General features: G+C 37.3%; 1 protein-coding gene across 3 annotated transcripts in view; it reads left to right on the top strand.

Moving 5' to 3' along the window:
* SGCG (sarcoglycan gamma) overlaps positions 1 to 15,049 on the top strand; it is a 111,291-nt gene that overhangs the window by 72,960 nt on the left and 23,282 nt on the right. For all 3 annotated transcript variants that reach the window (XM_027713693.2, XM_039378656.1, XM_027713692.2), the window contains one exon: positions 7,855 to 7,974. In XM_027713693.2, coding sequence (XP_027569494.1) covers positions 7,855 to 7,974 — 120 coding nt within the window. The remainder of the gene's footprint in view (positions 1 to 7,854; positions 7,975 to 15,049) is intronic.

Here is a 15,049-nt window from a genome sequence, read left to right as displayed (position 1 = left end):
GGTCCCCCTCCTTGTTCAATCACTTACACCAAGGAATAGTAACATCAGTAGCTTTGGGTTAGGGGTTCCATTTAAAGTATTTAAAGCTTGGGGAATTTATTTAGATAACTGGATTATGAAGCTGTTCTGCATTGTTAAGCATGAAATCAGCTCCACTCAGAAAGCATGGGAATATGGTGAAAGTCAAAATGGTTTATGCAGTGTGAAAACAGAATTACAATCAATGTTCTGCCTTGAGACTATTTTCATGTCCGTAACATTAATCTGAACAGATATTGCAAAGAGAGCATTTGTGCTATCCCACCCTGCTTTTTTCAAACAGGAACAACATTCTAAGAAAACAGATCAGTGTCAGTACCTAATATATTGCTTTATTAGAAGTAATTGTCATTTAGAAACTATTACTTTCCAATGTCAAATAATTTACGGTTTTCTTATCAGCATTTTAATATTTCATTTTCAAGTGATGATATTTTTTCACCAGAGGCATAAGAGGAAGAAAACAGTGTTAAGGAAGCACGATGATTGTAAGAAGAGTTTGATGTTGTTTTTATAGGGAAAACCCTGAGGTCTGTTTCATAAATTTGACTTAATGACATTGTAAAATCATTTCTCCTTCTTTATTTTTCCAGGAAGTCTTTCACAAAAAACTAATTTTTGTCCAAATAAGTTCTTTCTTATCTTTAAGATAAAAGCCAGAACATATTTCTTGAAGATCTTTGTCTGCAGGAAGATGATTATTTGCACAACTTTAATTGCTGTCCAGCTGGGTTATAAGAAGGAAAGCTGCAACATAGGAGCAATTAATAGAAAGATAAATTTGAAACTTCATGGAAGTATTTTTGAGGTGATTAAGTCTTCCTATGATCAAGAATTTACAAGATTTGTTCTAAGGGGATTAAATTAGGGATGCTGACTTCCTAAATAAAAAAATTGTAACTGCCAGTGAATCTGATCATATCAAGATATACATGCTAGTTTTATTTAAAAGTAAAATTTAGTTGTCAAGCAAAATTTAGAGAATGAGGGGTGGCTGCTAAAACATCCTACAGACTTTTTAACCTATCCTCTTTTCTAGTTTACTGTTTGAATCCATAGCAGACATCTTCCTGTTCTGTATTAAATGCATATGCTTTTAGTCTTTTGTGAGACCATTTTGTATATCACATTGCAAAGAATTAAAAGAAATAGCAGAAAAAAATAAAGTAATATTCAATTAAAGCTAGCTAAACATATCACCATGAAAACTTATTTGTGAAAAAAATAATTTGGACATTACATCTACAGTTTAATATTTAGACTCAAATGAGAAATATTCTCTTCTGAAAAAAAGTACCATTGGTGTCTAAGCACCATGAGTAGTAGAGTACTTACCATAGCAAGATGTGCACATCCTGTCCCAAAATATGATAGTCTTTATGAAGAAATGTATGATAATGTTCACAGTCAGAAAGGCTGGTTTAAGCCAGACTTAAAACGTCCTCTAAGAGTTAAAAAGATAGTTACTGTGAGGGTGGTGAGGCATTGAAACAGGTTGCTCAGAGAAGCTGTGGATGCTCATCCCTGGAAGTGCTCACGGCCAGGGTGAATGGGACTTTGAGCAACCTGTTCCAGTGAAAGATGTCCCTGACCATGGCAGGGGGGTTGGAACTAGACATTCTTTAATGTCCCTTCCAACCCAAACCATTCAATGATTCTATGATAATGTGTATTGCCAACTTGCTTAAGTATGACATTACCACAGTTAAGGAAAAATTTAACCTGGCCCAGGGGATTTGAATCCTATGCTGTCACTTCTCTTCTGACCAAGTCTGTAAGAAAAGAACATGAGTCTACAGAGTTTTGCTCTGAAAAAAAAGGCTAATGTTTAGGAAATCCCTTTTTATTTGGAAAATAACCGGTTTGTGGATACCTGTCTCTCATTAGAGAGCAATTACTTGTCTGAATAGCTTCATTCTCTCTTTATTCCAATGGGAGAAAGTAATTCCAAATAAGGGAAAAAAGGGAAATTATTAAATGTTTTATGACCTTCTAAACTTCCACAGTCTCAGTAAATTTGCAATCCCATACGTATCTTTGTTCCTACGGTACAGTAATCATTAACATAAGTAATTGGATGATAATTTGAAGATAATAGCTATTGCTAAAGGTGAGGACAGTTTCTGCAACTTCCTTCCCTTAAAATAGTAAGAATATTGAATTATTGGCATTGATTAATGCTAGAAGGATCTGTAAAGGCTAGGTTAAAATAGCTGACTTTTACTGTGCCTGTAATCTGTGATAGAATTTGGATAATTAAGTACATCTAAAATCCTAATCATTTCAAGTGTAACTATCAAATCCCGATGGCAGTTAGTGGCCAAAAAAAAGGAGCTAGGTCTGCAGAAGACACCCCCATCCTGATGGACTGTTTGAACACGTATCTGCAGTGTACCCTTGTGGCAGCGAGGACTAATTGCACACTGGGCTACATCATTCCACACCTGGGAGGCCAGGTCTGGAATACGGTTAAGCCCTCTCCAGTATGACAAAACTGTGAGCAAACTGAGGAGATGCACACAAGGTGCTGTTAAGATGGTCAGGGAGTGGAAGCATGTGAAGTATAAGAGTCTGAAGAAGTTGTGTTTGTTTAACCTGCAAGAAAAGAAAGCTTAAAGGGGGTTTCCAACTTCTACCTGATACTAGGAGGGCTAGAGACGAAATGAATCATAGAATCATTAAGGTTGGAAAAGACCTTCAGGATCAAGTCCAACCTTCAACTGAATACCACCATGCCAACTAAAGCATATCACACAGTGCCACATATACTCATTTTTTGAACACTTTTTTGAACCCACTTTCCTGGGTAGCCTGTTCCAATGCTTAACCACTCTTTTAGTGAAGAAATTTTTTGTAATATCAAACCTGAACCTTGCTTGGTGCTACTTGAGGCTATTTCACCTTGTCCTTTCACTAGTATGAATCCAGATTCTTCCTGGGGTACACAACAAAAGGGCAAAAAACAATAATGGTCATGGGTTGCAGGGAGGCAAAATGCAACTGGATAAACTGTGGGGGGAAATATCAGTGTTAGAATGGTTAACTGTGGGAACAAATTGTCCAGGGAGGCTGTTAAATTCCCTTCCTCAGACGTATTAAAATTTTGCCTGGACAAGACCCTGAGAACCTTTATCTAACTTCCAAGTAAGCTGACCTTGATGTGATCAGTAGGTGGGACCAGGTGACTTCCAGAGGTGACCTCTGGCTTGCATTCTTCTGTAGTTCCATCTTGCCCAGTCTTCAGCTAACTCTCTGAAAGAGCTCATGTTGCTTACAGACCCCATGTCAGACTTTCTAACCTGATGTAGAAGTCCTGGATACACTAGGACATCAAAAATAAGCTGAAGGCCAGGCAGAGAACACAGAAGTATGTAAATGGCCTAGACAGTTGCGTTATCAACTCAGTCATTCCCCACCTGTTTAACTGATCCTCTCACATTGTCCTCTGCCCAGATCCAGTAGGTATGCTTAGGTATGAATCACAGTGCAGGAGCTGACCTTATGAAAATGCACTCATGGCTTTCTTTTTTTTTTTTTTAAAAAAAGAAAAGGAGGAAAAATATCCATTATACTGAAAATAGAGTCGTTCAAGTATTTGCTCAGGAATGAGAGACTCACATTAGCTGTCCTTTCTTCATACAGGGTTTCAAATTACCATGCCTCATCTCCTTTAGTACTTTCCTTTTCACCTTATCTGTCTGAGGACTGTATGTTTCACCTTTTCCTGTTGAAGTTAATATCATACAACAAATTCTGGGTTCATTAAGCCTGAGCAAAAAGGTGACACCATAGCCTTTTTGTCAAGTCATTGTGTGAGAAATATGATCTGTTCCTGCCAAAGTTTCTGCATGCAATAGCCCATTTTACAATGAAATATTGCATGGGTTTCTTGTTTCTATATTTAAATGGAGTATTCTATATGGCTAATGCCTAGATGGATAAAGACATTGCATTAGCTAAATCACTCCGAGAGTGGAAAGTGCTATCAACTACATACCTAACATTAGTTGGGTTGCTACTGTCTACATGATCGGTGTCTGTAACCATCATTGAGAACCAATTTTTTAAGATCTCTAGACTTGTGTTTAATCATAGAGAACAACAAAGTATAAGCAGCACTAACAGTAAGGCATTCTTACGTTGATCTGAGGGGACATCATTGTTTCATCCATTGCATAAAAGGAAAACTGAGAGAAAAAGAGGAAACAGGAGAAGCAAGTGTTCTATTAATGTGTTACAGATGTTTTTCAAGGTAAGGAGTGATGTATGACATGGACATAAAATATATATATGCAACATGCTGCGTATTTTCTGTAATAATGCATTTGTTCTAACGAAATACTAATACTGATGAAGTACTTGCATACCATTCCATATGAAAATATGACTAATTTTATGTTTCTGAAAGTAATGACTTTACATTTATTAGTATTGTATTGTATTACTCATGGAATGAGAATTGAATCTGTAGGAGTATTACATTTTTAATACACTTTTAATGATATCTTATTTTAAGTAAGTTGCTTTAATTTAATAAAAATTAGCTTAAAAATTAAATTGCATAGGAGTACCCCAAAGTGCTCAAGATTTTGGTTTATATTCATCACTTTGATGATTCTAGGTTGTAGGAGAAGAGCAAAGCATACAGAATAGCTGACAGCCATAGGTTATCAGAAATGATGGATAATGAGAGAGAGTAAGAAAATAAAAGATCCGAACAAATAAATCCAGTGTTGGAAAGCCTTTTCTTCTGAAAGATCTGAAGACATGTTAAAAGTTTACTTGTATATATTAAAGCATATATAAATATATATTTGGCAGAACTAACTGTATCTGAAGAATCTGCGTACTGGTAACATGTAGACAGGCTCTTCAAAGTTCAGGCTCTCCAAATTTCATTGCCATTAAGCATTTGTGAATATGTATGTTATGGCAAGCCTCATTTTTGATAGAAGATACTTTTCAGTCTTGTACATCTGTATTTGTACTGGCCTGGAATTCAAAGGTTGAGTAGTAGTAGAAGGCAGTTTATTTAAATACTTGTCAACTGAAATGGACTCAGTAAATAAAAGACCTTCCTTCCCTAGAAAACCCCTAGGGGAGTCAAGAGTGAGGAGGAAAAATGAAAAGGAAGACCGTTTAGTATTATGTCAGTTGTTTTTGGAAGACGCATCTGTCAGTAAGTGGAAAACGAATACTTTTCTATAACCTGCATTCGTCAGGTTGCATTTTTAATTGTAGGATTTTATCAATAAATACGATTATATAGTATTAGTTGACTTACATGTAGTTAATATACTAGGATGGCAAACAAAATATATTTAGGCATTAGGAGATTAAAGTTTCAGATATTGAATTTGGTTGCTGTTTATGAGTTGAAAATTAACCTCACTGGGATCACAATACAATTAGTGTTATTGCAGTGTAGCTAGTGTATGTGTATTGTGGAATACAACTAAGAGAGATTAATGGCTACTTTTCATTACATAAATTTATTCCCATTTGTGTAAAAGCCTATTATTCCTTTTTGAAACTTGTTCCACGTATACTGAGATGTCTCATCTCTAGCATGAATAAAACATACACTTGAATTTTGTTTACCCTACTATTCCCTTTAAAGATATAAAATACATCAATTATTATCCATACTATTCTCTGATAATGAAGGTTATCTATAGGACAGTCATTGTCCCACTTTACTGGGGCATTTTTTTTGAGAAAACTGTGGACCTGAATATTCTTGTTAAAAATTTATTGAAGTGTGCAAGGTCCAGGATCAAACAGGAAAGAAATCTGGATGGCAACCCAGCACGGGCAAAGCCATGAGTTGTAGTTTCAAAGAGAGACAAGTTAAGGCTCCTTTGGAAAGTATATAATGTTCAGTGAGTGCTCTCTTGCGGAGTTTTTCCTTGATTAAGTCTGGCTTTAAAAATCATGGAATTAGATGAATGGGAAGGATGAGGAACCAGCCCCTGCAACACCAGTAAAGTTGGTAATGCCCAGTTTATTCATGCCTTTGATCTGTTTGAATACAGAAGGATCTGGCTTACACTACCTAAATAGCCGGTTTTGTTAATGCTGTTGGGCACAAACAGGAAAAATCACAAAATCATAGAATGGCCTGGGTTGGAAGGGACCTTAAATAAAATACCTTAACCAAGATTTTCTAGGAAGGCATTGACAAGATTGCCTCACTTACCCAGAGCTTCTTCTTTTGCTCTAAAAAAAATACTGTTTAATGCCTTATCACTGAACGAAGATATTTCCTGATATCACTTTTTGCAACATACTTCTCGGAAATTAAGTCGTGTGCTTCATAGTGGCTTTAGAGAAGAGCTAAAATGAGGTCTGTAAGACTGTGCCTGGGTGCACATGTGCAACAGAACGTAACATAATGCAGAGTTCAGCCCTCTATCCTGACCATTTTCAAGTAGAATCAATACTGAGGTTTACGCCTTAAAATTATTGCCCTGGTTTAGGACATTATGGCTTTTATAACCCTTTCCGTACTTCGTGGGCTATTAAAAGCAATTACTTTGTATCTGCTGAAACATTAAGGAATTTGTTTGGAACCTTATGGTATGCATCTCTTGTACCAGCTACCATGCAGATTTTGTGAAATACTTGTATGTTCTTCTTAGCACTATCGGTCATCTGTCACCTAATGCCATTTCCAGAGAATCAGAGAATATTCTGAGTTGGAAGCGACTCACAAGGATCATCATGTCCAACTCTTAAGTGAGTGGTCCATATGGGGATCAAACCCGTGACCTTGGCATCGTTAGCACCATGCTCTAACCAACTGATCTAATTTAACATAAGGTCTAACAAAAAGAAGAATTCCTATTTTTTTGAGAATTACTGCCTGGAATATATTTAACACTTATGGGAGTAGACATGGTAAGACAGGTTCTTAATGGGAAGGAAGCAGTTCAATGCCTCTTGGTTCCATGGACAGTCTGTGAAATACCTTTATTAAAAGTTGCTGAAAAGGAGTCTTAACTTCTTTGAGCATTCTCTGTAATTTTAATTCTGAACATGGATTTAGATGACAACTCCATTAAATAGATATTCAAACTTACGTGGTGTGAATTTTTAATTCATCAGGTTGTTAGAAAAGGGAATATAACGGGTTTGATTTTTATCCACTTACCAAGCCAATGGTGTAGAACATGATGTTTTAGTGAATTTAGGATCTCAAAATATGCAGATTCTCTTGTGCACAATTATTTTAACTTTTGGAGTACCAGAATCAATTGCAAATACTCTCATAGTTTCTTGAAACTCTTTTAAGAACATAATCAGTAATATTTGCTGGATATGTGCCGCTAAACTGACATTTGTTTTGAAGAGCTGAGCGTCCTGCTCTTATCATGGGACGTTTGTAATTTTAAATCATTTGAAACCTCCCTAGTCAAAAAGGATGATGCTGCAAAGACTTCGATAATTAGTTTCTGTGTTTCAAAAAAAAGAAAAATATGCTAGACTCATACTGATCAAAGTTGTTTCAACACCAAGAACATGAATGTTTGTCTTGGTCAATTCAAAAGAGATTTCCTAAATTCCCTGGAAAACCAACTATAAAGCATGACTACAGGCACAGTTTTGAACAATAAATTAGATCATGTAAATAGACTTATCCAATTTCAGTACTTAGAGGGCCACTATCCTTAGAATATCTGGATGCTTCATGATCTTTAGTGTACTTAAATGGGTCACTAAATTATTAAGACACCAATTAAAAGTATTAGCCATTTATATAGAAAATTGAAGAAAGATGATGTCATTATTTCATTATTCTACTGTGCTTTGCAGGTCCTAAAATGGTAGAATTCCACGGTCAGCAATTTCAGATCAACTCAAAGGATGGAAAGCCACTTTTTACAGTGGATGAAAATGAGGTTGTAATTGGCACAGATAAGCTTCGAGTCACAGGTTTGTAACCATTTAAGAAATGCTCAAATAATACCCATAAGAAAAGCACAATAAAAATGGCATTTTTAAATACATCATTATGTGTGAATACAAGCTCCATTTTTACCTCATTAAGAAACAGAAATATGAAGATATTCTGACCTTTTCCAATAAATAATCAGTAAGAACTTTTGAAAGTAAAATAATATATATATAAAAATATGTAAATATGTCTGTGTTTATTTTATTTTAAAGCCATTAGTGATTGGAACTGATGCATCTTTTTCTGAATTATTTAATGTTTCTGTTGCACACTGTTTGAGGCTGAAAAAATTCTAAATATTCCAGTCTGAGTTGTAATGAGTTTGATTTGTGAAAACTTTGGGCTCTCTCTGATATTTTTATATGGTTTTATCTTGCAAAGTGAAAGCCACTGTATTTCTGCTATGTGTGTAGCATATATCACAGAATTAAAGAATCAACCAGGTTGGAAAAGACCTCTGAGATCATCGAGTCCAACCCATGACCCAACACCACCCTGTCAGCTAGACCATGGCAGTAAGTGCCACATCCAGTCTCTTCTTAAAAACCTCCAGGGACAGTGACTCCACCACCTCCCTGGGCAGCCCATTCCAATGTCTGATCACTCTCTCTGTAAAGAATTTCTTTCTAATGTTTAGCCTATACCTCCCCTGGCACAGCTTAAGACCATGCCCTCTTGTCCTACTGCTGGTTGCCTGGGAGAAGAGACTGACGCCCACCTGGCTACAACCTCCTTTCAAGTAGTTGTAGAGAGTGATGAAATCTCTCCTGAGCCTTCTCTTCTCCAGACTGAACAACCCCAGCTCCCTCAGCCTCTCCTCACAGGACTTGTGCTCCAGTCCCTTCACCAGCTTTGTTGCTCTTCTCTGGACCTGCTCCAGCACCTCAATATCCTTCCTGAACTGAGGGGCCCAGAACTGGACACAGTACTCAAGGTGTGGCCCCACCAGCACAGAGTACAGGGGAAGAATCACTTCCCTGTACCTGTTGGCCACACTGTTTCTGATCCAGGCCAGGATGCCATTTGGCCTTCTTGGCCACCTGGGCACACTGCTGGCTCATGTTCAGCTTCCTCTTGACTGGAATCCCCAGATCCCTCTCTGCGTGGTCGCTCTTCAGCCACTCTGTGCCCAGCCCGTAGCACTGCATGGGGCTGTTGTGGCCGAAGTGCAGGACCCGGCACTTGTTCTTGTTAAAAATCATACCTTTGGATTCAGCCCGTTTATCCAGCATGTCCAGGTCCCTCTGCAGAGCCCTCCTCCCCTCTAGCAGATTGACACTCCCCCCCATTTTGGTGTCATCCGCAAATTTGCTGATTGTGGACTCAGTCCTCTTGTCCAGAGCATCAGTAAAGATATTAAACAGGACTGGGCCCAACACTGATCCCTGGGGGTCACCACTAGTGACCGGCCGCCAACTGGATGCAGCCCCGTTCACCACCACTCTCTGGGCCCGGCCCTCCAGCCAGTTCCTAACCCAGCAGAGAACTGGGTTCTTCTGTCCAAGCCATGGGCTCCCAGCTTTTCCAGGAGTGTGCTATGGGAGACAGTGTCAAAGGCTTTGCTGAAGTCCAGATAGACACATCTATAGGCTTCTCCTCATCCACCAGGCAGGTCACCTGATCATAGAAGGAGATCAGATTGTTCAGACAGGACCTGCCCTTCCTAAACCTGTGTTGGCTGGGTCTGACCCCTTGTCTATCCTGTAGCTGTTGCGTGATCACACTTAGGATGATCTGCTCCATAACCTTACCAGGCACCAAGGTCAGGCTGACAGGCCTGTAGTTTCCCAGGTCTCCCTTCCAGCCCTTCTTGTGGGTGGGTGTCACATTAGCCAGCTTCCAATCATCTGAGACCTCCCCGGTGAGCCAGGACTGGTGATAAATGATAGAGAGCAGCTTGACGAGCTCTTCCGCCAGTTCCATCACCCTAGGATGGATCCCATCTGGTCCCATAGACTTATGAGGATCCAAGTGGCCCAGCAGGTCACTAACTTCTTCCTCCTGGATAACAGGGGGGTTCTTCAGCTCCCCGTTGCTGTCTACCAGCCCAGGAAGCCAGCTGTGCTGAAGACAACCTGTGTTCTTGTTGAAAACTGAGGCAAAGAAGTTGTTAAGTACCTCAGCTTTATCCTTGTCTTTGGTAACTATGTTCCCCTCCGTGTCCAACAAAGAATGAAGGTTTTCCTTGCACCTCCTTTTACTATTGTTGTATTTATAAAAACGCTTTTTGTTGTCCTTAACAGAAGTGGCCACATTAAGTTCAAAGGCCAGATTAAGTTCACAGGATGATATTTATAGTATATTTTAAATGTCATTTGTCAAAAGACAAGTTTGTCTTAGGCTATTTCTGCAAATCACTAAAGTACTCATTTACAAAGTAATACATCAAAGTTATCACATGACAAGCTATTTCCTTTCATATGGCCTGATAAATTCAACCTTCATTTTCTAGGTGTAAGGTTGCATTAAAATGGATCAAGGTGTGATTTCTCTTTAAGCAGAAGAGTCCAGCAAAGGAAATATTAAAATTATTCTGTAACTTGTTTTCAAATATATTTTTAATATTTTTACCAGATTGCAACTATCATGTTTGGCTTTTGCTAATTATTGGTCCTCTGAAATCTTGAGGTCTTGATTTTAATGAATAGATTCATATTATTTCACTGTGTAAGACTATAAATATGGCAGTAACTATATGATTAGTGTTTCAAAGCCAAAGTTAAATTATAATAACTATGTTAATAAATTTTGTTTATGCCTGAGGCTCTTATCTTAGTTTTTTTTACTTTTTAACCTAATTGAAATTACAACTTTGTTTAACCAGGAAACCATATCAAATAATTATTGTTTGCCCAAGGGATGCTAAACTTTAATAGAAAAGCATGTTTAACAAAGATATAGAAAACTGCGTAATTGTTAACTGATTTGGAAAAGGTCTATCTCTGCTCAAAGTAAAAAATTATTCATACACAAGCTAGAGAATGTATTCTGACTCATCCAATGTGAATCTTTACACTGCATTGATAATTATTTACTTCAGCAGATATTGTAGAAAGACATATTGCCTGTTTCTTTTGTACACTGTAGTACAATTCAAAAGCAAATACATAAAGTCACTGAGGTTATTTCAGTGTAAAATTAATATAAGTGAGAGGTGATTCATGCCTACTTTGCTTCAAATTAATTTATTAAAATTGTGATTTAAATGATACTATTAGCATGAAGTTTAAATTATTGTGATTTAAATTGTACTATTAGCATGAAGGATACATTTGTAGTACTTTGCATACTAAGATAATTTTTAAACATTTTAGACAGAGAACAAGATCAGTGTGAAATAAATTTTGAAGAGTTCATATCATAAGAAACAGATGACCCCAGGCTTAAAATACACAAAGAACATTTTGCGGTTTTTTATGCACAATATAGTGAACTATTTGATTTTATTTCTCCTTATGTGAATTATGAAAAGTGCAGTAATGATTTGTAAGAAAACCTAACAGTTTTCAACTAATAATATAGCAGAGAGCAAATGTCTATTATTTATGATATTTCAGGACAAAAGAAAAAGTCTAAGAATAAGCTAATCTAATCCGACAAGAATTGTCATTTTCCTACAGTTTAGTGTGTTTCAACACTATTTCAGTCAGATATTTTCTGACCCATGGGGTAGAATAAAATAGCAGCAGACTCTCTCTGCTCTAAGAAGAGCATATGCCTGGGAAAAGCCATAACCAGCAAAGTGCCACAGATACCCCACAGGGTCACTGACAGGTCTTAGATGCTCATGTTCAGATGGCTGAATTGAACTTCCAGTCCACAGCCAATGCATCCTGGAGCATGAAGAGGACACCTAGGCCTGCCACATGGAGACCTCTTGTGCCGACCAAATGTCTGCTATAGGGTGAGCTTAACAGCTCACTCATCTCCGTGGAATACCATGGATAGTGGCTGAGTTCACATGCTAAAACATTAGCATCGAGCTGCATGTGCAACACCTTAGGGTATGTGAGACACCACATGATGTCTCTGAATCTACAAGAGATGCTTCCTTTGATCATGGCAGCTGAAGGCCAGGCAGGATGTACAAGGGTATTTCAGATGACAGTAAGTAAATATGATTAGGCAACTAAATTCTTAAAGTTAAGTGTATGAAACTGAAGCTCAGCTTAACCCTTCATGACAACTACTGCTACTTGAAAGAGCGCATACTCCAATTACATCCTCTTTAATATTATTTCAGGAATCACCTGCGTATTTTGCAGACATTGTTCCTACAGAGGTACTGAACATCAGCATTTTGTTCTGGTAGGGTTTTATACCTCCAGGTGGCATTGGTGAGAGTGAAACCCACTTTGTATTTGTATTTGTAGCAGTTTATTGGCTGGCAAAGAGCTGATTGCTTTATAACTAACGATGTTGTCATGGCAGACTCATAGAAACAGAATTGTTAAGGTTAGAAAAGCCCTCTAAGATCATCGAGTTCAGCCAACCACTGTGTTCGTCACTAAACCATGTCCCCACCTCTACACATTTTTTTTTTTCTTGAAGGAAAGCTGGCAGGGCAGAGGGGATCAATATTTTTAAGGAGAAACATACTATGTCACCCTTTCTCCAGTTTACCACTTGTTCTTCTGCTTGTTTGACATTTATAAACATTTCCTAAAGTATTGTCTGAGTATTGTCTGTGATTTTCTAGTGCTCTGTTCTATGGAAAGGTTTTCAGTTTGCCTAGCTAATGCTGAAGTGCAATGTGAGGATGTGTGTTTGATTTTAACACTTCTGCTCAGAAGGTAAGTTAAGTAGGAGACAATCTGAGGGTATGAATAAACATTCTGTTAGACTTTGAGAAGGAAAATTGTCCTTGCTTGATAGGGTGTGTGGGAAGTTAATGAATCTTGCTGGCTTCAGTCCTCTCATTGAGAAAATTAATATCTTATTCTTGTGTATTTTAGAATTAAATTACATTATATTAATAAGCAGTAGCCTATAAAATAGTAAATATAGTAATATTCATATAATAATTAATGTTCTTTCTTTACAGTTTAAAAGATAAAGTAGGAAATGAAGACAAGAAATCAATTTAGTGCATTTCAAAATAATATTGCCCTGTGGTTTTTTTTGTTAGTGTCATACTGTTCAAACTTAAGAAGTTTTTTTCGCATAAAGGCAAGGGTTTATTCCTGCTTAGAGTTTATAGCTCTAGAATATGGAAGTAAGCCTTTTTATTCCATCTTACACCACCTGCCCACCCCCTCTCCCTCAGGAGCATTGACACTGATGTTTCCTATTGACTTTCTTCCATTATCCCCTATTTCCATGATAGTGATACTGTCTCTGTTACCACTTACGTGTCTTTATAGAACCATAGAAACATAGTATCACGTAGGCTGTAAAAGACCTTTAGATCAAGTCTAACCATTAACCAGCAATGCCAAGTCCACCACTAAATTGTGTCCCCAAGAGCCACATGTACACTTTCAACAGATCAACATATCCCTGCAAAATATCTTAGTTGTACCAAATCAGCATTTTCTGTTAAACATTTTTAATTCCTTAAGGTGTAGGGTGTTTTTTTTGTCATCTTCAACAAGTAAGGTTGCCACATTGTAACACCCACCAGCACAAATACAAGAACAGGAGAATAATTGACTGTGTCCATCAAGACATTAGGTTTTATCATGCAGAATAATCTTAATGTTAATGAAGAAGGCTTAAAGCTCTGTCCGAATTAATGAATTTTGAATTTTCCAGTATTATATTCATGGCAGGTAGTAGTTTACAGAAAGGTTAATCTATTTAAATTGATGAGGAGGATATCAACAGCTGAGTAAAATTTAAATACAAGTTTAATAAATCGATGCTTCCTCAAAGTGGTGGAGTGATTTAATGTGGTAATTCTCATATCTTGTGTACTTCTCTTCCATCCAAGCTAAGGAGATTTCATTCTTTCATGCTTCCTTAGGACATGCTAAGAATTTTCCCCTAGCCCTCATGAAGTGACAGTCTTCCTCTCAATTGTTTCAGCAATGTATTAGTTTTTAATGGTTTTTCTTGATTTCACTTCTTTTCCTTTTGCCGTGTTCTCTGCTGTTGCCTCAAGCGATTTTTTCTCTTTTTCCCTTTATGCTACATTAAATACAATCTAATACCACATCTGTGCTATCTACACCGTACTTTCTAATCATCCATTGTCATTCTCTGTCTAGATAGAGTCTAAATCCCTAACTTAGGGTTTCTACAGCCCAGAATTCTTTCTGGGGGGTGACAGCATCCTATTCTAACTGACAGAGCAGCCAGACAAGCCACCTTGTATAATATCCTAACTATTAAAATATATTTATATTATAATGTTATTATAATAAAATCATAATAATATATTAAAATATGTTGCTTTGCTACATATTCACCTGAAAAGTGCTCAGATATGTGAATCCTCAAAGCTGGAGATCACTCAGCCTGAGGAAGTCCACTCCCATTTTTGATGAGTATCTTCACAATGCTTGTTTGAGCCATCTCTTTTGCTGAGAGGCTTTTGTACTATTTCAGCGAGTTCCCTGATCCTGGTGAAGCTTAGGTGGGAGATGGTCACTGAGTTGGTGATACTACAATAATGCTAATAAGCAGGAGAGCAGAAATGGATGCTCTTGGAAGATTTTCAGGTCCAATGGGGAAGCTCCTAGTAAGGTTGGGTGCCCACTGTTTCTTCCTCATTGGGATGAAACCACTCTTATTTCAAGAGGTAAACTGTCTGATCCCAAAATCATTACCATTTTGCGTGCATAAATACCATTTTATATTCAGCAAGTCTCCCTATAAATAGAGATAAATCTTTGATGAAGCTGTATGCCAGAATTTTTGATATGCATAGAATAGTCTAAAAATAAATATGATAATTTAGGACTGTAATATTTGCAAAGATTTTTTGGGATTTAAATTATCTCTATTGACTGTAATAGAAGTTACATTGTACAAATCTTATTATTTTGTTGTCCCAAGTAATTTAAAATTTCTCTACCTTCGGACTTTTTAGATTTCATTTTAAGAATTTAA

The sequence above is a fragment of the Pipra filicauda genome, unplaced genomic scaffold (genome assembly GCF_003945595.2).
Source record: "Pipra filicauda isolate LSUMZ 115617 unplaced genomic scaffold, ASM394559v2 scaffold142_size1944046_pilon, whole genome shotgun sequence".
NCBI lineage: Eukaryota > Metazoa > Chordata > Aves > Passeriformes > Pipridae > Pipra > Pipra filicauda.
This window is presented reverse-complemented; position numbering and strand designations above follow the sequence as displayed.